Source organism: Cupressus sempervirens, chromosome 4 (genome assembly GCF_028749045.1).
Source record: "Cupressus sempervirens isolate cs-2001-9-10 chromosome 4, ASM2874904v1, whole genome shotgun sequence".
In the NCBI taxonomy this organism is placed as follows: domain Eukaryota; kingdom Viridiplantae; phylum Streptophyta; class Pinopsida; order Cupressales; family Cupressaceae; genus Cupressus; species Cupressus sempervirens.
This window is the reverse complement of record NC_143121.1, coordinates 497,791,154-497,815,476: the sequence shown is the minus strand read 5'-3', so window position 1 is coordinate 497,815,476 and position 24,323 is coordinate 497,791,154. Positions and strand designations below refer to the sequence as shown.

The 24,323-nt window shown below is 34.7% G+C and overlaps 1 protein-coding gene across 1 annotated transcript in view; it reads left to right on the top strand.

Moving 5' to 3' along the window:
• The window catches only part of LOC149562118 (uncharacterized), a 171,431-nt gene that overhangs the window by 113,765 nt on the left and 33,343 nt on the right, over positions 1–24,323 (top strand). The window contains exon 6 of the mRNA XM_089825660.1: positions 24,197–24,242. Coding sequence (XP_089681786.1) covers positions 24,197–24,242 — 46 coding nt within the window. The remainder of the gene's footprint in view (positions 1–24,196; positions 24,243–24,323) is intronic.

The following is a 24,323-nucleotide window of genomic DNA, read 5'->3' as shown; positions in this document are numbered from 1 at the left end:
GTTTGCAGGTTATTGGTACTAGCGAAAAGAGGAAGGATGTGACTCCTAGGGGAGACATACGAGAGAGTTGTTTTTGGTGAGTTGAATTAGCAATGGTAAAGGTGTGTCTCTAGCTGATAAGGCATCATGAAGTTGCAGCCACTAATGCTCCATTGACAAGAGTATTTGAGAAGATGATTTTGAGGACAATCTTGTGTCATTAAAGGAAAAGATGATGATGATAAAGGCATGAAGAAGCAAAGGCAAATGAAGGTCAAGGTGAAGATTTTTGGTCTAATTGTTTGCAGGTTATTGGTTCCATTTTCCAAGAAACTTGGAAACTTTTCAAGGTTGGGAGTATGGTGTAGGAACACCTGGGCACAAGTATATATAGAAGGATGCTATTGAACTATTTCATTGGATTTAAGTTATTAAATTAATATTGAGGTTATTCTAAGTATGTATTGAGTCCATTCGTTGTGATTTTGAGTCATTGTTAACATTGTCAAAAATGGTCAAGAGAGTGCAAATTTGTATGTTAATGGACCTATTTGTATCCATCTAAAGTCATTTGAGTCATAGGTTTGGTCTAGGTTGGGTTTATACAAAAGTTGTAATGCAAAAATGCATAATGTTGTAAAAGGGATGGTTATTGGTTTAAAAGGTAGTTGGAAAGATGCCAACTATCAAAAGGTCTATAAATTATCGTAGTGGTTGTTGCAAATGATAATGAAAAGAAGGTAACATTTTAGAAGCAATTTTGGGGCTTTTCTAATATTGTTATTTTGATTGGGTTTTTTAGTTTGGGTTATTTCCAAGCATTGTATGGCCGTGTACAGGCTGAAAACAGGTTGAAAACCATGTATAACTTGTAAATTTTGATAGTGTGATGAATTATATTTCTTATCTCTTTGGTTTGGAGTAATTTCATTCAGTTTTGAGAAAGTTATGACAATTTTGGTGAAAGTTATTGTTTCCAAATTTGAGATTCCTTGACAACAGTCATGTTTCAGTGTTTGGTACAGCCACATTTGTAAGAATTTGGGCCTCTAATTAGATGCATCTGAAAGATATATGAATAAGATTTCATTTCCTTTTGGTTTGAGTCATTTTATAGATCTTTTAGTGAAAATTGATTTTTAAATATCTTCAATGGGGTTGTAGGAAAACATTTGTGCTTATGTAATAACTTAGGGATTGGAAAACTGAATGGATTACATATTTATCAAACTAGATTCGTATAGGTTTACTGTGAAGTTGGTTTGGAATCATTTGGTTTTATTTTGGGAAAGATATTGGATGCCCTAGGTAGGGTTACATGTATCCTTTATGATTTATGACTATAAAAATCGGTCTCGGTGTAGAGACCATAACTTGTAAATGAATGGTTCGATTGGGCTCAATTTTGTATATGTTTTAATAGGCCTAGTTTTGAACAATTCCACTAGAGGGTTTTGCAAAAAGATGTTGACAACAAAGGTCATTAATAATGGAATTAGGAATAGAAGTTAGACTATGTGAATGGAGAAATGTTGATAAACTTGTGTTGGAACATGTTTTGTTTTACCTCATGAGATGCCTCTAAATAATGAAATTGTTGAATGGATGTTGAAGGGATCAACATCGATCCTACTTATTGATCGGTTGGTTTGTATGATGCTTTGCATCACTTTCAAAGCTAGCCTTGGATTTTACAAAGTTGTGGATTGAGCGTAACCTCTCTAAACTAGTGGTGTCAACAAATGGATTTACATATAGATTAATTGGCCATCGAGCACTCAAGGATGAATGACCAGTGCAGATATCTAAAGGGAGTATTGAATAAAGAGAAACTCTATTAGAGGGTGTAGAAAGTAGGAAAGGGAAAGAGTTAGCTCTTAAGAAAAAAATCTTAAGAGTGAGATAGATGTCCAAGAGCCTCAACAGAAGAAGCATAAATCTTGAAATATTCTCTCTTCTCCGAGTTGCACTCCTGGTGGTCTAGAGATAGAAACATTTGAAAGGAAAGAAGTAGAAACAATCATAAGGAGATTTGAGCGAGAAGAAAATTTGGCTAGGCCAATACATTACAGACTGAGTATATATGCCTATGAAAAATCTCTGCAAGTGAGAGAAAGAGATCAAGGTAGAGCTATAGAGGAAAGTCTTTGTGCAATCTTAGAGCAAGAAACGATGGAGGTTGAGGCTGGTCCAGAAGAGGAAAAAGCTCTTGTAGCAGTGATGTAGATTCCAATTGTAGAAGTTTCCGCTCCTGAAGTAATGATGGATAGTCTAGGAGGTGAAGAGGAGATCAACTCTCAATTGGTCCAAAGGAAAGAATAATTGCTGATCCTAGGAGACCAGAGTTTACCTATTCTAGAGTGGTTAAAGAAACAAATTCAGAAGTCAACAAAAGGAGGTTGATCCGGCAATTGAATTACAAAAAATTTTGGACCAAGAATATCAATCTGAAGAGCAAGGGAAAGCAAAAAGATTCACTAAGGTTGTTAGAGGAGAGAATTTGGGTCCAATTTTTGCAAATTGCAACTCCTATAGTTGACAAGGGTCGTCCTTGGAGCAAATCATAGAAGAATTTGATGACTCTAATTAGGCTTTGAAAGATAGATCGAAGAAGATGGAAGAAGGATACCAGAAACAAAAAAGAGAAATCAAAGCCTCGTGTTAGTACATCAACAACATGCCTTGTCCAGCAAGAGAGGAAGGTCCATTATTTGTCCCTCCAACAGGTGTTTCATCTAAAGCAGTAGATGATATTGACAAGGATCAAGTGGACTGCTCAAGATGTAAAGACTTGGGTTGAAAGAATTTAGGAAGAAGCCTTCAAACATGTGAAAGAATTGGTGAAGTGCATACTAAAGCATTAGTTATACTCTCCAGTATCAATTCATGGAGGAATCATGGGAAGATGAGCATATTTACCAAAATGAAATGATTTCAGATATTCAAAATCTGATGGAGACCCCAAAGCAGGCATTGGTCAATGGTCCAAGTTATTAGTGAAGGGGATGTCTATGATTTCCTTTGATGGTACAGTGCAGTGATTATAGCTAAGGAAATGTATCATAGCTTCACCAAGGAATCCGCTCGATGGAAAAAGGTGGTCGTAAACATCAAGCAGGGGGTGTCCAATACGGTTGCATCCTTGTTATCACAGAGATTGGTAGATGATGAAATGACAATGGACAATTTGAAAGTCAAGCTGGAAAAGTTCTTTCAGTTGAATATTTTTGAAAGAGATGATTTTGAGAACTTCTCATCTTCTTGAAAACCATGCACACCACTCAAGACTTGCTACCTGATTGGCAGGAAAGTTTAGGCAAGGCAAGAAGAGTAGTTAAAGTTCTAGATTTCAAGCAAGAGTTGGCACCAAGAATCAGTATAGAAGAGTTGGAGATGGTGTTGGATCTATTCCATGTCTTCAAGCAATAGAATCAAGGATAGATGCATTTAATGCATAGTGGGTCTTCTTAGTTGTCATTTATTCCACCCACTCCCTTCTTGAACAAACATTGCATACTGGGCATTTATTACCCACTATAGTAGTGGATTCCTTATTGCATTAATATAGATTCCTTTTCTTTACCCTAATCCTAATTAGGGCTGATGTGGCATGATCTGGGTCATCGGTTATTGTGATCATCTAAGCCATTCATTGTAATTGAGGACCTATATAAAAGCCTCACTTCTCATTTGCGAAGGAGCACTTTATGAGATCTTTGCTATGAGCTGTTGAGGTGATGGAATTTTCATTGAAGCTTGGTGAATACTTGATGTGTCTCGGTGCTTGCTTGTTCTCTTAAATTCCCTTAGATTAAGTTTAGGTTAGTTAAAGTGTTGTGATTGCAATGGAGAAGATGATGGTGTATTGATGAATTGCTTTGGTTCATACTTTTGACATTAACCTGAACCCCTTTCTACATATGTTTAACTTCTCTCATTCATATACATTGTTCTTTATGATGGTGTACGTGGTGGTATGAAAATATTTGGCATAACCCTTGAAGATTGTACAATTCACGCGTAGTTCTAGTATAACTTGGTGAAGTGGAGTTTGGTAAATTAAAGAATTTGTCCACCGGAATACCATCTGTTGTCATCACTACCATTAGGATCTGAATAGAACTCCTAAAACCTATCCCATTTCATTTCCGCATATTTTGTGAAAATCCCAAAAAAAAAGCACTTCATTGCAAAACCTTCAAATATTTCTGATATCTAGTATGGCTTGAAACAAATCTGAATAAACATATGTGAGGCCTCTTGTGATCATCAACAAATCACATCAACCACCAAGCTTATCTAGGGTCAAGACCTGTCGTTGAAGGAACCTTGAAGTCATCGTATGATCTTCTAGCAATCTTAGCATACACAATAGTTTGTTCAAGAGAGGTTAAGATATTTCAGTATTTTGTTCTACTATTTGGTGGGTCGTAAAACACACATCAACAAGTATGACATATATACTTGCACTATTGATGGAGGTATGATAGGTTGGCTTTTTGAGTTACTCTCAACTGATATGTTCATTCTTGTGACATGTACTATCAGATTGCCCCACCATTTCTAGCATGATGGCCTGGTGATTGTCACCTGGACAAGAACTATCATCTCCACTAGGGCAGGTATTACAGGAGCTATATTTTAATATCAGAGACACCACACAAGTCTTTGCTTGGGATCCAAGTAGAGCATGCACATGGATGGTTATGAATCAAGGAGTTGGGAGGAGTGATTTGTTGCATTCTAGTCTTGATGAAGATTGGTATATTGTTGAGTTCCCCCCACCTTGTAATATTAGAGGTATGTACAGTCATAGTTGGAGAGAGGTACTCAGTTGAGTAGCAAGCATTTCCTTTTATGATAGTAGTGCATGGCATGTTGTCCCGATCGAGTATACACATGAGATGTTTTGGATGTCAGATATCTAGTTGATTGACGTGTGGGTTCATGTTTTGTTGTTTTATGACTTTGGGGTTAGCAATGTTTACACCAGTGTAGTGCATCAGTTGGACAAACTATCACCTTCGAGGTAGATCTGGGATTCAGGCATTTGGTTCCAGCTTATAGATGCAGATTGCTTGGGGGCAAGCAATCTTTAGGAAGGGAGGATTGCCATGTCCCCTTTCCTAGCCAGTGAGTTTTTTTGCGCTTCTTGTACACAAAATTGTTGGTTGAAAACCTAGAAGCCTTGCCTACTCGATGCTAGGAAATCAACACAATTTTGCTCAATGAAGAAGGTCGAAACACAATTACCGACCTCCACACTTCAGGTTCTACTAGACTTAGGTGGTTGTACATTATATCTCAACTCTTTTAGAGGATAAAAATCACCAATGCAAACTTGAAATTGATGCTCTTGAGTGGGCAATAACTTTCTTAAGGAGAAATCAAATGTAGAACTGAATACTTTGAATGTTTTGGGAATGCTTTTGAAATGATTTTAAACAGTGATTGGAGATGAGGATGAAAATGGATGAATGATATGCAGATGATTAAGGTAATGAACCACACTAGCATTCAATTGCAAATTTAAATGAATCAATAAAGACCAATCCCTAGGTCCAATTGTGCAAATGGAGTCAATACTGCAAGAACTTATCATCAAACTCTTATGGAGACAGCTGGTCAAACCATCAACCATTGGACATAGAACTTAGAACTTGAAACCCTAGTCTAAATGAATTAAATCCCAACTAAAGGAGACCAATTAGACAAATACCATAACACAATATGAAAATATATGATAATCAAGAGTATTCATGAAGTTCAATCTATCAAGCAATAGTTTTGCATCCAAGAGGACAATTAAGTTTGCAGTTATAGTGAGATTGATATGATCATGAGTTTCATTATTGATGGTAAATCATCATTAGATAAATATTATTTTATATATATTATTATATATAATGTATAAATTACATCTAACACACACACACACACACACACACACACACATATAACATGTGGTTATTTATATTTTTAATATACTAACTAATGATGTTTAACTATAAAGACATGTCTCTTCATGAGACATGTCTCCTCTCATATTTGAGTCCTCAAATTTGCATTTGGAAAATATCTATAACAATGACAATATAATTACATTTGCAGAAACGATCCATGTTACTTAACATGGTATGAAAAGGCTACAAATATAAAGCAAGTGATGGAGAAGAAAGTAAATACATTTCATAAAGAGAAGCAACAACTATATTAGAAATTTATGCAGTGATAGTTGGATGTGTTGTTTTAAAATGGAATAATTGGTGAGTGACAAGTTGAACTTATAATGGCATCTGATTTCATACATATCATTATGAGTATTCAACATTTATGATTCTAATTATTTCAGATCGGATCACACGATACCATAAAGGAAGGAGCGTGTCGATAACATAACAAATCTTGAACATTGTATTATAACAGTAGAGGTACTTATGTATGTTATCGGTGTTTGCAAAATATTTATTGGGTTTCTGAGTATCATGTTAATCTGGTATGAATAACATGAGACTTAGAGAGCTTGTCGAAACATAAATTTATCTTCATTTTGTTTGTGTTCGAAGTTTCTATTTTTAAACATGTTGTCTACTGAATGTATACTCTGACTTCATCGATATTACACATAGCACTAAAACAAATTCATATGATATTATTTCGGAAGTGTCAAATAAACTTGATATAGATTGAATTTTGTGAATGATGGAATCTATGGATATGCGATTGTTATAGATTCTATCTTGCATCCTCAAGAAAAGACAAAAATTACCCCAATCATCGCCAAGTCAAAGGATGGCATTGAAGATGGGAAGAAAACATTTAGAAAGAATTATTCAAAAATCAAGCTACTGAATTGGCAGGAATTATCAAAATATTGCTGCGAATTGAGATCCAAATGATGTGTCGTGTTGTGACCACAAACTGCGAGCTACTATTTATTCTAGTTACAAATAAAATATTCCATGTCATGGAGATGAGGGGTTGGACATGGACCAATTAACAATCAAATTGAAGAAATGACACCCAGTCAGCAAACATAGTAGTTACACCATTCGTAATACCTTCAGCAATTACTGTAACAAGATTAAAGCTACACAAGAGTATGAAGCATATGCAACACCATGATAAACTGCAAAAGGAAATAGTAGCTCAACATCACAAAGGATATTGCATATGGACGTACATAATATAGGGAATTATATATACTATCATTAATCGATTGAAAAGGAAGAACAAAGACCCTTAACCATATGCAGCAAACCCATAAGGATAGAAAGACGGATCACAGGAAAGAACCGTATGAAGAAGAGATTACGTGACATTTGCATTCAATCTAAATATGGGTGAGTATAATTTATTTAGTATTTCAAAACCACATGTAGCGGACCATACCAATGAATAAGTGAGCGTTCAACATATAAACCGTGTAAAGTGAGTTTAGGCAAGATCACCATCAATCATGAAACCTTCAAAGATATTAAAACAAGGGTTTATGGTGATATAAAGATAAGCTTTCACGTACCGATTCAATGAAGTTCGATATAAAAGATTGAGGAGACCAATATGATATCTTGTAAGAGGGTGGAAAATACATAGATTAAAAGCAATGGTATATGTAATGGCGCAAATTGGTGACCTGATAATCAAAGGGTATGTCAAGGTGACAAATAAGTCACCATACAAATTCTTTCCTAGCATGACACCTGGAAAGGTGACTCAGTATGAGCTAGACTATAATGTGAAATAAAGAAAAGGTAAAGGTGATATGTAAGGATGGGCAAAACTATTGAAAAGTAAAGATGTTGCCCGAAGTGCATGCATATGAGCATTGAGCGGGTAATAACATATTCAATGCATCTTTAATCTAAATTCAAGAGGTATGTTCATAAATGTTTTTTCTTATTTAACTTGAACATAATTATGATATGTTAAATAGTCCAAGGTAATTATATATATTTTAATTCCTTGCATTATTAAAATATTATGGTAGATATTTGATAGTGTAAGGAAATGATGACAATTTATAATTTTGTTAAATATAAGAGATTCATTATGGGAGTATGAAAGGTAAAGATTGAATATTATGTTTTCTTATTTCCTTTATTGGAAATATAAATTAAAGAGCTATGATAAAATTATTTATGTTATTGTTAGCAATAAGCATGAGTTAAATTACTAACATTCTAATTAATTTATATTTAAATTCAAGAGAGGTATGTGCCTTGATCCTTTACTCCGAGAAGTGTTACTGCTGGATGGGGGGAGATTGAGATTTAGAGGGAGCCTGACATTTCATTAGAGGCAACCTTGAAAGAGTGATAAAATAGAGGATATGATTCAATCAAGTTTTGGTGATCTTGATCATATTGATTGAGAGGGGGTAAACTATGTTGAGATGGATTCTTCAGTGATCAATAAATTGTAGCAGTTAAGATGATTGTGGTTCATGAATATACCTCATGACTATGTGATGTTAATGGGCTTGCCCCGTGATAAATGATGATGATCTTATGTGATGCACAATATAGGATATCTCAAAACATCTAACAAATACCTTTGCATGAACAAAGGAAATTGAGTTGTGAGACGTTAATGAAGTTTTTAAGAATTCATTTGAACTATCTATGAGTCTTTCTTTGATAAATGAAACTCGACGTATGAGTTGTAGAGTCTATGTGGCACAACCATACTCAATCAAGATATTGGCATATTGTGGATGAGTTTGAGAAAATGGAAGGACATGTTCGCTTCTACTTTTGAGCAAAATGAATGTTTGGACCTTCAATGGATAAAAAACAAGTTGGAACTTAGAGAAGAGTTGTCATATTTGATACAAAATTGTTCAACAATATAAGAATGAGTGGAAATTTTACATTGTGGGGGGAATAATAGTCAATGTTCCATTCCCACTTAAACCTTATTTAGAGGGGAGATATTTCATTCTCAAATAATCTAAAAAGACAATTTTTGAATCTTCATGTGCAGATAAGTATTTTTATCTTTTATATATTTTTTGTAATTATATACATATTATAAGGGTTATTTGCCTTGATCTTTTCTTTATGTTTGAGGATATTCTTATATGAAAAGAAGTTTGGTACTTTACATATGCTACCTAATATTGTGCAGACTCAATTTAATGACAGTAGGTCCAAAGACCCTAATGATCAAGATGGATAAAAAGAGGCTCTTGAAGCAAATATCCTTGATGATTGAGATTATGAGATTCTTCTACATTAAGAGGGAGTACGACACTTCTTCTAAAGCAACGTAGGAGCTTAGAAGATTGATACTCAAAGGGAGTCTACAAATACGTGTGTGATTGCATGATTTTGATGGGCCTACTCCTACGTATATAATGACGAAGTATTGACTTATCACTAGAATATCAAAATATTGATATTAGATTTAGAGTGAGTTCGACAGGCATCCTTGGGTGAAGAGTTTTTGAGGAAGTAACTAGAGGATTTGACTTCCCAGGATTGATGTTTAGAGGGAGAAATTTTGAGATGCAATCCTTTGTGGATGATATCTTCTCTATGAGGAGAAGTTCGAAAAGAAATTCTTTGTAATGCGCTCTCCTTTATAAGAAAGAAGTCTGAGGTGAAACCCCTTGTTCCACTCTCTAGTAGCAGCTATGGTGGGTCCACTTTCTGACTTAGTTCATGGTGGATATCATGTGAGTTACTACATGATGTTGTTGTGATTATGTCATGAAAGGTGACGATCTTTCACTCATGTACATATTTAGAGGGGAGCTATTGAAAGGTGCTAATCTTATCAATAGCTGGACTTGTTATCATAACATACTACTGTAGACACCCAAAAATTGGCAAAGACCTAAATCATGTAGATCCAATCAATCAGTGCAAATTAAAGAGAAAATCAAAAGAAACACGACAAACTTTCGAATCAAATGATTACATTAGGTCATTAATCATCTATCAAATTAATAAGATCTAAATCAACTTCAAAAGAGAAAAACAATTCAAAATCATAAAATGAAATTTAAAAAAGGAGAGGGAAAAGACAAACTTTTGAGAATAAATGGAACTTTTATTAAATCAATAATCCATTTATTCTCAAAAAATGAAAATCCTCCTTTTATATAAAGAATTAAAAGAAATCCAAATGTAGCCATAAATCATGACTTTTTGGGCGGCTCCTTTTGTCTCACATGAGACATTTTTGTTGAAAATAGAAGTCATATTTAGCCACAAATCATGATTTTTTGGGCGGCTCCTCTTGTCTCTCATGAGATATTTTTGTTGAAAATAAAAGTCATATTTAGCCACAAATCATGACTTTTTGGGCTCCTCCTCTTGTCTCTCATGAGACATTTTTGTTGAAAATAAAAGTCATATTTAGCCACAAAGCATGACTTTTTGGGCTCCTCTTGTCTCTCATGAGACATTTTTGTTGAAAATAAAAGTCATATTTAACCACAAATCATGATTTTTTGGGCTCCTTCTCTTGTCTCTCACAAGACATTTTTGTTGAAAATAAAAGCCATAATTAGCCACAAGTCATGACTTTTTGGGCTCCTCCTTTTGTCTCTCATGAAACATTTTTGTTGAAAATAAAAGCCACATTTAGCTATAAATCATGACTTTTGGGCTCTTCCTCTTGTCTCTCATGAGACATTTTAGTTGAAATAAAAGTCACCCAATCAAGACTTTTGAGCTCCTCTTTTTGTCTCTCATGAGACAATTTCAATTTCACTTCTATTCACCAAGTGAAAGGTAAAACCCAAATTTTTACCCCAACCCCTTCTAAAATCCTATAAATAGAAGGAGAATTCAAGAGCAAAAGGACCCAAGTTTTAGGCATTTGCACTATAGACACATTTTGATTCATCATTTTAGCATTCTCATTGTAGCATTTTCATAGCATTTTAGCATTATTTTGTGTTATTTAACATCATTTATCACTTGTTAGTTCATTGCATATTCATTTTGATAGCATATAATCTACATTTCAATCATAGATCTTGCATGTATCCATCATAGATCTGCATTTTAAGCATTCTTCAATTCTAGAACTGTCACTAAGATGCTGGTCTAAGAGCTATTTTAGCAGTTGTAGTTAGGGAAACATGAGACGCTCGTAGAGATTACATTCTAATGATGATATCTTGGGTTTAGTTTAGTTTGTCGTCAGTCCATTTGCATTCTACACTAAATTTGGGTTTCTTTTAATTCTTTATATAAAAAGAGGATTTTCATTTTGTGAGAATAAATGGATTTATTGATTTAATAAAAGTTACATTTATTTTCAAAAGTTTGTCTTTTCCCTCTCATTTTTTGAATTTCATTTTATGATTTTGAATTGTTTTTCTCCTCTTTTGATGTTGATTTAGGTCTCTTATTAATTTGATAGATGATTAATGACCTAATGTAATTTTTTGATTCGAAAGTTTGTTGTGTTTCTTTTGATTTTCTCTCTAATTTGCACTGATTGATCGGAACTACGTGATTTAGGTCTTTGCCAATTTTTGGGTGTCTACAGTCACATCCATGGATTTCGAGAAAATGATTAATTATTGATGATTCATTTAAGCTTTGCAATGATGTTTTGATCTCTCGAATAGTTCCATGCTTTGATAAACAAATTACTTGCAGAAATTTGCGAATACCCTGTACATGCTCGGACAAAATATATTAGGGTTTATTTAAAGAGAATATTTATGAATCAAAGGTAAAAGCGTTAATACTTCATTTGACATATTGAATAATATTTTGGGATATAATTCCTCAATACTCTATTCCCCAAAATATTATCATATATGGATATATTTTTTATAGAAAGGTAAACTTTGTAAATAAATCTTTGAAGATTTATTTTGGGTATTTGGAAATACCTTATGAAATTCAATTTGCAAGTATCTTTATTCCAAATACAAATGAAAAGAGTAAGATACCTTTAAGGTCATTAATTGCATTTTTATTTTTAAAATATTCTATATAAACAACAAATGAGAGCAACAAAGATTTCCTTCTTTGTAAATTAAAGAGAGTAAATCAATCAAAACAAGTTTTGAAAACACTTTACCTTTGGTCATCTCTTACCTCTTGCATTTTTGAGGTGATTATTAAACTTGCCTTGCAATATGGTGATTTTGCAAATTGTTAATGACATGCTCTCCGATCTCGCATTTTCAAAAGTCACTTGAACAACCTCCTCCAATTTATCGAGATTAGGATTAGTGTTTATCGCACAAAAGAGAACATTAGAAAAGTTTCTATAATATTTGAAAAATTCTTTGTCAAGAAAATATATCCAGTAACATTTTAAAATAGAGATAGGAAATATCATACCAAACTTCCTTTTAAAGCTCTATTAACTCTTGATATTTGATATAAAAAAGAATATAATTCAATTGCAATAAAGCTTCTTTATTTAGGTGAAAATAAATAAAATTGAACATTAAAATTAATTACATTTGTAATGACATACCTGTTATCGCCACTTCGGAAGGGTAAATATTTTGCTCATGCGATTTTGCAATTTCGGAGGCCCTGTTTAATTTGCTATCCGTTATAGCAAACAAAAGGTTAGAGTTGTTGCATGGAATCTTGGAGGTAAAGATGTTTTATACTATTATCTCCAACCAGAGATCACTTCAATCCGCCATTATTCTAACATTCAACACCCACAATAGCATTGTTGCTTCTTTACACTCAAAATTGTATTTGAATGATACAATCTGATTAGTGGATTTGGTGCTTGATCTTAGATTATCAAATGTTAACTCTAAAGAACCAAAATCTTCTTGTAGATTTGCTCAGATACTTTGGCCATTATACCTAGCACCTCTTTTTGATTCATTCTTCATCAAAAAGGTATAATCAATAATGAAGATTCCTAAGCCTCTTTCCAATACCATTCAGGCTTAACTGTGAAAGCATCTGTGAATACAATGCACAAATTGCATTTCAAAAGTATCAAAATTTATGATTAGGAGTGTTGATAGACAAATGAACACACTTCCAATCTCGATGCTTAATGTTAAGCACAATTTCCTCATTCACAGCCAGGCAACGCAATGAATTCGGGCCATGAGTATAATACTGGCACCAATTTGTCTCTCTGTGCATCATTTCATCAGTACAAGTTTGTATTTTCCAATGATACTAACAAATACTTATTGATCTGTTCTGAAACTCTCCCATTGAAGACTGTGAGTGCATGGTCATGGTATATGAAAGAATAGAAAACACTGGAACATAATTGCTCCATTGATAGACCACTGTTGTTTAAACTGTTAATCTTTTGACTCAGTGCATGATTCTCCATATCGCAGTCTTCATGGATTTCACTCTATGACAAGGCAATCTTAGAGCTTTGCTATTCTTATTTTAAGATTGTAAGATGCCCATTCTTGGTGTTTTTCCATAGCTTCTGCCTTCCACATTAACCATACTTCGGCATAGGCCCCAAACACCACAAATGCAAATAACTATCAAATAAATGTGATATGCTTGGCAATAATAAGGGTATGTGATGCTTCTCTGCGCATTTCTTATATGAAGGAGCTTGAAATGAGATTATGTGAAATGACAGTGACTGATCATCAATATTAACATATCCCCCATGATGCAAAGTGGGAACAAATGTTTGTGTAATCACGTAGGGGCTCAGTCTAAGATTACACATCGCTCATCATTGAAGTTGATGGATAATTCGAACTCTATCCATGGTAGGCCAGCTTCAACTTTTTATTTAAAGAGAGATTACCTAATTGGCTACTTTGCATCATCTTCTCTCAAGTCATTGCGAAGTAGTGAGATTGCTGTGTGAAAAAGCCAACTTATATGATGGAGTCAAATCATAATAATAAGCAATGTATAGAAATTAGATTAGAAATGGGTTCCACTCTATTATATAAGAAATAAAATTTTGTATCACAAATATATCTTCTTTTGAAAAATCAGATATTTGTGAGAGAAAAACACTATTTCTAATTTATTTTCTATTATAAGTTTATCAAACATTTAATATAATCATGGAGAGGATTTAGAATATTTAATGCAACATTTAAGAAAATGTCTATTTTGGACTCGTAAATGCATTAAAAATCAGGCATATGCACTGATATCTTTTCAATGAATACTTGAAGAAATAAAAGATTTAAAATTGATGAATGCATAACAGTGATCATCTCAACTAAACAAATCAAGCAATATTTTTAAAGAAATGCATTCTTTATAGTAAAATATTCAAACATAAAGAAATTAGTGTTTTAGGAAATTGTACTTGGAGATGTTATGAATACATACTTACCCAGAAACCATCTATTTGTCATGTTCTTCAAGATTGGTTTCATGATAATATTCTTCATCTAGTACATCATTTTGAACTCAAGGGAAACCATGCACTTATATATATATATATATCTGGTATCAATTCTTTGCAAATTGCTTACTCGTAGATAAATTTCTTTTTCTTTAATGGATTTGAAACTCTAAATTTGCAAAAATATAGGGTTCCAACAACGCCATTAGCCCATTTTGCCTTGGCCCACACGAAAACTAGGTTTTCTATATGATCAAAGCGAAATTTGGCCTAGGTGAATTGGGTTGTGGGCTAATTTGAGTTGTTTCAATGGGGTTTCCAGGTGCTTATTATTTCTAGTAAGTTAGTAGGCTCAACATTCTTGGCATTTCAAAATTGGACTAGGAGCGTTTGGTTGAGACCTTTCCGATGAGTTATCACACATGCATATCCGAATCCATCTGATTATAGATTTTAATGCCTGTAATTTTGTTGCTGATTTTGGGTGGGGGGGCAAAAAATGGGGACGACTATATATATAGGGGGAAAATATAAAATATATAGGAAAATTTGCATTACATCTATACGAAGACATGGATAAACCATGCCCATAATTTGGAATTATTGTCAACGTACATGCAATATTAGAATAATAACATAAAAATTTGAAATATACTCAACAATGTAATTTAGAATTCATTTTCAATAGCAACAAGAACAATAACCAACTTTCCAAATTGAAACACACTTGTATCATTTACTTCTGAAATTAAAGTTCCAACTCATTGTATGTGGGCTGACATTAATACAAAAAGGTCCTCTATACAGTTATGATCATGATATAGATTTGTTGTAGTAAGATGGTATCTTGATGCAAATTCCAATATTCATCATTGATGGAAGTATTGTCATTGAGATCAAAGGAGTTCATGGGGGATGTACAAAACTACTAGTGTTAACATCATCGATGTCAATAGTTCGAAAATACAAGAAGCCAAAGCTACGATGTGGGAACAAGTTTCAGATTTACAGAGCAGCCAGTAGCACATAAAGAATAATAAAAAGGCTCAAGGACTATATGACTACACGATAGAATGAGCATTTGATGGAAGACAGCAAAGTAATGATATATATTAGAAGTCACACACTCTATATTCAAAGCTATTATTGTTTTCAAACAGTATTGACGGTTGTGCTTTATAACATTTATTTGGAAACAAACATAGACCAAGCAGTAATTAATGGAATAGCACATGGGCAACAAAAACTGTGCAAGTCTGTGATGAGTGTATTTGTTTGATCGTGTCATCAGCGACTATTTATGGTTCAAACAATCAAACTAAAAACCTTGAATCAAATACATCATAACAGCAGTCAACAGTATGTAGAAAGTGGCGATATTTGAAACAAAGTCCAACATAGATGAATACCCATACTGTCGGGAGTGACCTGATAATAAACTTTGACGAACATTCAATAAGACTGTGACAAATGTAAAAAAGACTGTCAAACACAGTGTGAACCTCCAAACTGCCGTCAGTTCTGAGAAGTAGCAGAATTATTTGAAGTCTTATATACAGCGACAAAAATATTCAAGCGCAGAAGTATGGATAAATGACAACAGCGATTATGATGAATGAAAAATACCACGTTGGGAATGCAAAAGATAGCGATTGTACGAGTCATATATAAAACAAGCAGTCGGGGTCTTCAGCGGTTATTAGAGAGATTAAAATGTTTAGATGGAAAAAGATTTTTATCCAAGTCATGTCAGCAATAGATAGTGCATTTCCAAGATGCCGATAAGGCAGGATCCCCGTCAGATATCTATGGTCGGTGACTTTTGAAAATCTGGAAGCCACGCAAGTCACAAAAAAGAATAAATTAGTGATTGCGTTTGAACAAGGAGACGATTATGGACTTCAGTTTGTCTTCTCTGTATGCAGGAATAATACAATTAAAAATAATTGCAGCGATAAAAGACGGTGCAATAGAATTATGTTTCAAAGCAGCGAGTACATCAATACCTTGGATGATGACTCAATTAATTACACCGGCAAACAAATAGGGTAAAAATAATAGATGGAGTGTTCTGTGCGTAAGACTATATGATTAGCAAGTGTTGAACAGATGAAAAGCAGCGTTAATATATATAAAGACAAAGATGGAACCACTAGTGTCAACAGCGTATGTATAACAAATGAAATGTATCCAAATTCCAAAACCCAAAAAGTAATGTGTTAAAGTTCTATGGCAGGAATAAATGCCTTGAAATCAACTTAACTAATCTATTTATCTTATGCAGTGATATTAATCAAATAATAACTAATGCATGATGCCGAACAGTTATAAATGAAGATTCATTATCCTTCCTTGAACAGTCACGTAAAAGATATATACGAGGGATTAAAATATCATTTAAGAAGTGTGTGAGAAGTTGAAGAAATGTGCTGAAATGAAGAATAAGAGCAGAGCAGTGAAATAAGGGGCGAGCAGTCAGCTTTTGATAAGGAAATAAAAGTATAATAAAATACTTATATTTAGATTTTTAATTTAAGATATGTATTGATAAGCAAAAAGAGCAAAGAGTAAGAGGAAAGATATAATCAGAAAATAATTTTGATTTGAGGCTGATTTAAGGAAGAAAAGAAAAATGTGTACTTGCAAAGATAAAAGATTTCAAAGTCGATATAAAGAGAAGTAAATATGCTATAATGTCCATCATCAATTGAGTATGCAATATAGCCAAGCTGGAAAAGAAGTTTGTGCATACTGGGCCGGTGCTCATGAAGACAACAGCGGGAGTAGGTGCTTCCAATAGGTCGGAGCCTGTGAAGTGTGGGAGTTGGAGCTTCCAGCGAGTCGGTGCTCATAAACATGGGAGTTGGAGCCTATAGTAGGTTGAAGGCTACAAAGCATTGTAGAAGTACAAGTTTATATAAAGCAATTACTTGTCGTGGTTTTCTCCTGCATTGGGTTTCCATATAAAACAATGTATCTTTGTGTTCATGTGCATAATTATTAATTTCAGTATTCGAAGTTACTGTTTGGATTAAAGTTTTAAATTGGCAAAGTTGATAATATACTGATTCACCCCTCTCTTAGTATAATTGTGTGCTCTTAAACCATATCTTAACAACAATATTAACTCCATGATTCTTAACACAATGTTGTCAAATACTAATTAGAGGGCCCCAAATAGTAGGAATTAACTACCAAACAGAAAATGTGAACTTGGAAGGGGGGGCCCACTTCAAAATTAATAAAGAAAATGTTTTATAAAAGAAAAATATGTTGTCTATGAAATTGGGGATGCCCATCTGTCCCGGGGACTTCCAAGGCATCCCCAACCGTCCCCAGGACGTATAGATGTCCCCAATTTTTTTTCCCAAAGTCCCCAAGTTTCTCGGACATCTCCTTGGAATTTTCAGAAAAGGGGGACAGGGTAGGGACGTCCTCTAGCTATCCCCAAGTTCCCGAAACGTTTCCGATATGGGAAGGGGTTTTCTAGGTTAACATAAATTTATTATAAGGGACTTTATAACTTAAGCTCATATTGTTAGTCACTTTATTATCCGTGGACAATTTACTTGCTTAAGTGGGGGAAAAGTATCATTTTTAAAAGGACAAAGAAATAGAAAGGAGAATGGGAGAGTCACCTATTTGTTCTTAAAAGGGAAGAAGGCACTCATTAGCAACATATTTCATTTTCTCTCTTGGAGAGTTATTTTTAAGCTTCAACTTTTAGTAGGTGAGAGGACGGAAACTCTCAAGCTTGGATAGTGAATGGAAACCTGTTGCCAGTTGGATACATCGCGGAGGTGTTTCACATTGTATTCCAGGTTCATATTTTCTATTTAAGTTATTGCATCCACAGTCGAATTTCTCGGTCAATTTATTGAAGAACTTCAATTAAATATAGTATTTCTGCTGTAGATTTAATGCATTAATATTTTGGGACTTCTTTTATCTAGTTGTTTATTGGGATTTTTGCTAGTGAAATCTGAAATACATTGCAATATATATTTGTTTAAAGATTTATGTGATTCCATTAAGGGTTTTGAGAAAATATCCGGCTAGGGATATTATAGTCAAAACTATCTAGGGGACAAATCCCACCCCTTGGTCAGGATTGATATTTGATCTTCCTAATCGATCATTAGCTGCCTTTTGATCTTCATTTGTCTCCTCCAAACATCCTTTAAGGATTGGTTTTATCCATTGTAACCTTGCATTTGGGACTGATTTGAAGCCATTTCCAATCAATTTTATTCATCATATATTCAAGATTTTAACCCTGGTCCATCAAATTTCATCGCTATCTAGTTTTGGACTTTATCTTCTTCTATTTGGATTGATTTGGAGCTTGGATTCCACATGAAAAGTCACCAAATTTAGGGCAGAATTCTGGCATTTGTTGGGATTTTGAACAAGCATTGGGGCAATTTTGATGTGTCTTGAGATTAAGAATTCCAAGAGGTGGTCGGATTCTGACCTCCTCTTAGGATTATCCTTGTATCCTTTTAACTTCACACATCCTTTGGAATCAATTTAACCTCAAAACTCTTCATCCTCTACAAAGCTTTGATCTGATTTCATGGTTTTTGGTCATGGATCTGAAGTCACAAGTTCATTGTTGCTGCCTTCAGTCATACTCAATTCTTTCCATTTGACATTCTAAGTTTTACATTTGAACCTCGCCCCCTTTGTTGCTTGAAACTTGCCCAAACTAGAGGGCAGGATTTGGGCATGTGTCAGGATTATGAATCCTGACAAGGGGTAGGATTTTGCCCCTTAGCATTTTCCTCTCTTTTTGCTTCTTCTCACTTTGTCAATATGATTCCCCCACCTTGCATTCCACAATTCAATATGAATTACGAAGGTGATTTTTCATGTTTTGTTCAGTCCAAATTGTATTATGGTTGACTGAATTTCACCCATATCTGATTTCCATCATGTTTTTCTCCATTCTGTTTTCTTATCTCCTTCCAAGTTTTGGACTTATCTTTTCTCCTTCAAATTTGGCCTTGCATATCACTTAGGGTTGAAATTATGTCTTACGTTGCTCCTATACTTGGGCGGAAAACCTGGGGTTCTCAGGAATTTGTCTTAGGAAGAGGCATATTTTCCATCAGATTCAGGATTTTGAATCTTGAGACCTGGTCAGAATCCGACCTGTTCTCAGGACTGGTCCAAAGGGGACTGACTCAATCAGATTAGCCCATTATTACTTCTCCCAAAACCATACTTTGGTATCTTCTTATTGAAACTAGGTTCGTGGTAGCCCTTTTTACCTCCATTTTCAGTTGGATTCATATGTGATCCAAATTGTCGCTCAGTTGTTCATTTTCATCCCTATCCTCATGCCTTGTTCAAAATCCAGCGATCTCATGTTTCCTCCCTTACTTGAAGTCCTTACCCTGATGAAGATCTCGCTTTTCGCTCTAAGACTTTATTGACGTCTTGCTCTTCTTAACCTCATTACATTCCACCCTTTGACAAGAAGAATTGCTCAACTTGACTCTCTAAACCTAAGGCAACTAGCTAACCTACAATAAAACAAAGAGGGGTTACCCATTTGCAATGGGGTGATGGTGTGAAAACCTGAGAACACTACCATTATAGATGCAATATCGTGTTCTTGTTTGGATTGGTTAAATAATTGTAAAAAGACAAGGTTGAACAAATAGTGCAGACCCCTACAAGGAGGGTTGGGGAAATGGATAGCATTTACATTGGGCTTTGTAGTTCCAAACTTAAAAAAGAAGATAGTTTATTGGTTTGAATCTTTCAAGGTGCCTTAGATCTTCCAATCCCTTTCCTATGAGCTTTTTGTCATATGGATGCTGAAACATCTTTTGCTAGGTGAAATTAGAGATTATTTTCTCAAAACAAATTATACAAATGACAAATTGTGTGGGTTATTTTCATCTTTTTGCCAGGTCAGTCTACCTGCAAAATGTGCAAGTTTTTCTCAGAAAATTGAGACTCACAAATTGCACCAAGTCTGTCAAGTTTCCAAACAGAGATTTTTCTCCTCTATCTTCTTTTTCTGCAATTATTAATTATAATACTTTTAAACTTATCTTTTTTTCTCTTCATAAAGTATAGTTTTAATTTCATTCCTTTTCGACATGCCAATATATCTAAGTTACCAAATTCATCCCTTTCTAGGCAAATTGGACATTTGATTCGTAGGAAAGTCAAAGTCGATTCCAGTTTTGTTCACATTCGTTCATTGCCTGATGAATTCACTGCGGATTCTTCATTTCGCACCTTGGACGAATGTTGGAGGATGTATAACGAATTTAGGAGTCAACGGAAGAGCCTGGGCAGAATGACACCTGAATTTTGACCGAATTTGGGCAGACGACAAAAAAGCCTTGACTTTTTAATGTTTTTAAAAGGCATTTGCTATTTTATAATTATATATTTCATCTCCAAAATGACGCCAACCTTAAAACGACAGCCACACTTCCTCATTCAACGACAGTTTCTCATAATACCGCCCATATTCACAATTCCTCATTACGCATAATATTGTTTGTGTTTGCAAGAGCTTTGCATTTATAGTTGTTTGTGTTCGTGTTGGAGCTTTGCGTTTACATTTTGCAGTTGTTTGTGTTCACTCATTCGCCTTCATTCTAGACTTAGGCATCGATTACTCTTGAGGCTTCGAAGCACTTTGTATGTGATAGCATCATGATTCATAGCTATTAACAAAGGCAACAGTTTCTTCTGCAACTCTAGAGATTTAAAAAAGGTAGGAAAAATTGCATGCAACTTATTAAAACATCAGAGTTTGATAGTCGATACCACTCTTATATTCTAATAGTAATTTCTTTAATCTTATAGTTCGATAGCAATCTAATTTCTTTAATCAAACTGAGATCAAACTGGTAATCAAATTTGAGATCATTCTAAACTTATTGATAAATGCTAAGTATCTATTATAGACTATTATAGTTTGACAACTTGTGTACATATTTAGCTTTATTTATTTTTAACTTTTTGTTTAATTTTTTGTGTATTTTTTTGTAGATTCTATCATGGCTACAAGTGCATCTGTTGCCAATAACCCCATTTTCAAAATCGACAGATGTTCCCCACTTTGGAGACATGTGCAAATGATTTGATCGATGCCAGGTGGAGGAGGTTATGTGTGGATTTGTAGCCATTGTAGAGAGGAATTTAGTAGATCTTATAGTAGAGTAAAAGCACATCTGTGCTTTATTCCTCAGAAAGGCGTCAAATTTTATACTGGGAAGCCAAGAGTAAACAGTGTGCTACCTAAAACTTTCCTTCCAAATCACATTGTAAACAGATATATTCAAGAACAGAAGCAAGCAGAGGAAGCTATTGGGAGGGAAAATTCTTCACATCCATTGGAAAGTGGTAGGCCTTTAAAGAAAGGAAAAGCATTATCTATGTCTTCAATTTCCACTCCTAATGAGCCACCTGCAGAGGGCCATCCATTCTTGCATCCTCCTCAACAACAAATTGTAAGTAAGAGAGTAGTGGGACCCTTGGAATCATCATTCCAAAATGAAGCTAGAGACATTGCTGATCAAGCAATAGCCAGACGCGTTTATGCAAATGGATTGTCATTTAATGTTGTTCGCTCATCGTATCGGCAATATATGGCGAGGGCAATTAATGAGGCTCTAAAAGGGTTCAAGGGCCTTGGATATGAGAAGGTATGCACCACTTTATTGGATTATGAGGTGGCACGTGTAGAGAATGCAATGTTGGCCATCAAGAATGCATGGGTAGAAACAAGTGTGATAATAGTATTAGATGGATGGAAAGATGCAAGGAACTGTCCTTTGTGAATGTTCTTGCAGTGTCTACAAGAGGTGCAATGTTTTTAAAAGCTGTGGATTGTGAAGGAGAGGTAAAGGATGGTCCTTTCATTGCAAACATCCTAATCCAAGCTGTCAAGCAAATTGGCCCTCATAATGTTGTTCAAGTAATAAACGACAATGGCGAAGAATTGTAGAACTGTTGGCTTATTGGTTGAGGAGTGGTATGAACACAATTTTTGGACACCTTGTGTTGTACACTCACTCAACCTAATGCTGCAAAAAATTGGCACTAAGTTTGAGTGGATAAAAAAATGTATGAAGAGGCACAATAGATCCAAATGTTTGTCACGAACCACCATATGATGAAAGCCATATTCAGACAATACTCGAAATTGGAGCTCTTGAAGGTAAGTTGAATTGTTTAAAATTTAAACATGTTTTAGAAATCTAGCCACTTAGTAAACTATCTATGTTTTCAAATTTTTAATCTATTATTGTTTTGATTTTAAAATAGGTTGTTGAGACCCGCTTTGCCTCCAACACCATTGTTTTGAGGCACCTTATCAAGGTTAAAGACACATTGACTAGAATGGTAACTAGTGCTAATTGGAGCATATGGAGGCAATCTAATAGTGATAAAGCAACTTCCATAAGGGGATTGATACTAAATGAATCTTGGTGGGATTGTGCTGAGTACCTTTTGAAGATCACTGAGCCTATATTGAGCATCAATACACTGACATGGATAGGCCTTGCTTGGGTGAGGTATATGATGGCATTGACTCCATGATTGAGGACATTAGAAATATCATAAATGAGAAAGAGCAAGATCCTGATGAAATGTTCTTCAAGGAGCTACAGTTAATCATGATAGAGAGATGAAACAAAATGACTACCCCTTTGCATCTACTTGCCTTTTGCATTGAGCCCTAGATTCTATAGCCAATTGGTCCTCAAGGGGAGTACCACTAGAGTTCCCCCATACAGAGATCCTGAAGTTGCTCAAGGGTACAAGGTAGCCCTTCGAAGACTCTTTCTTGAGCACCTACGACCTGCAGTAAGGTCTGAATTTATGAGTTTTGCGAGTACTGATGATTGTGGTTTTGACGCTCTTGAAGACAAGAACAATGTTGATGCTCATACATGGTGGTACTTCCATGGACAAAAATACCAACACTTGCAGCCCATTGCCATTAAAATTTTATCACAGGTTAGTATTTTAATCTTAAGATTCTAATTACTAGTTTCTTGTTGGTAAGTTTGCAAATCTTGATAGATTGCTAGTTCATCATCATCTGAGAGGAATTGGAGCACATACTCCTTCATCCACTTGATAAAATGCAGCCGACTAAACTCCAAGATAGCAGATAACTTGTTGTTTGTGCATTCAAACTTGAGACTCAGAACTCACCAAGAGAATACGTACAAAAAGGGGGAGGCAAAACAATGGGATGTCAAACCAGAGGCTGCGGAGTTGGAAGTCCACTTCAATGCACTTGCAATTGAAGATGGTGACGCTGAGATACATAGTACTAATGGAGCTGATCCTGAGGCTACGGCTGAGACTATGGTTGAGACTGCTGACACTAGTGCCACTAATTGTGTTTCTTATCAGCAACTGTCCAATATTGATGAATTCTTTGATGATTTTTTATGATACATTGATATTTGATCACATATGAGTCTATGAATGATTACTGATTACTGATTAGTAATGTTGACGTTGTTTTAAAGACTAAAGTTTTGAACTGAAACATTCATATGGTGGTATATTTTTGACATTTTGTCATGCCATTCGAACAAATCATTAATAAATGTGGTAGTTGAATTTGCTAAATTGCTTTAGATTAGCATAGTAGTGTATGAACCGGTATGCTGCATCATATTTTTACACACACATACATGCATACATATATATAAAATTCTTGTATGGATGAACCCAAACCCAGCCCCAAAATTTTTTGATTGAATTTCGAGCCCGAATGTTGAACCCACATCCGAACCAGAATCCAAACCGGCAACTTAGCAATATATAGATATGAAAATTGTGATCTAAGTTTAGTTTGTTTTGAGAACATTTTCAGTTTGTTTTCTACCTCAAAGATAATTGTGGCTTATACAATTTAATTGATTTTTAGGGAAATCATTATCGCCATCTGGATGAAGGGTATGATGACATGCCTGGTAGGTTTACTGAGCCTCATTTGTAACTCTTTATTATTAATGTCTTTTCTGTTTCAGTATTTGTTGACGTTGGTTCCGATG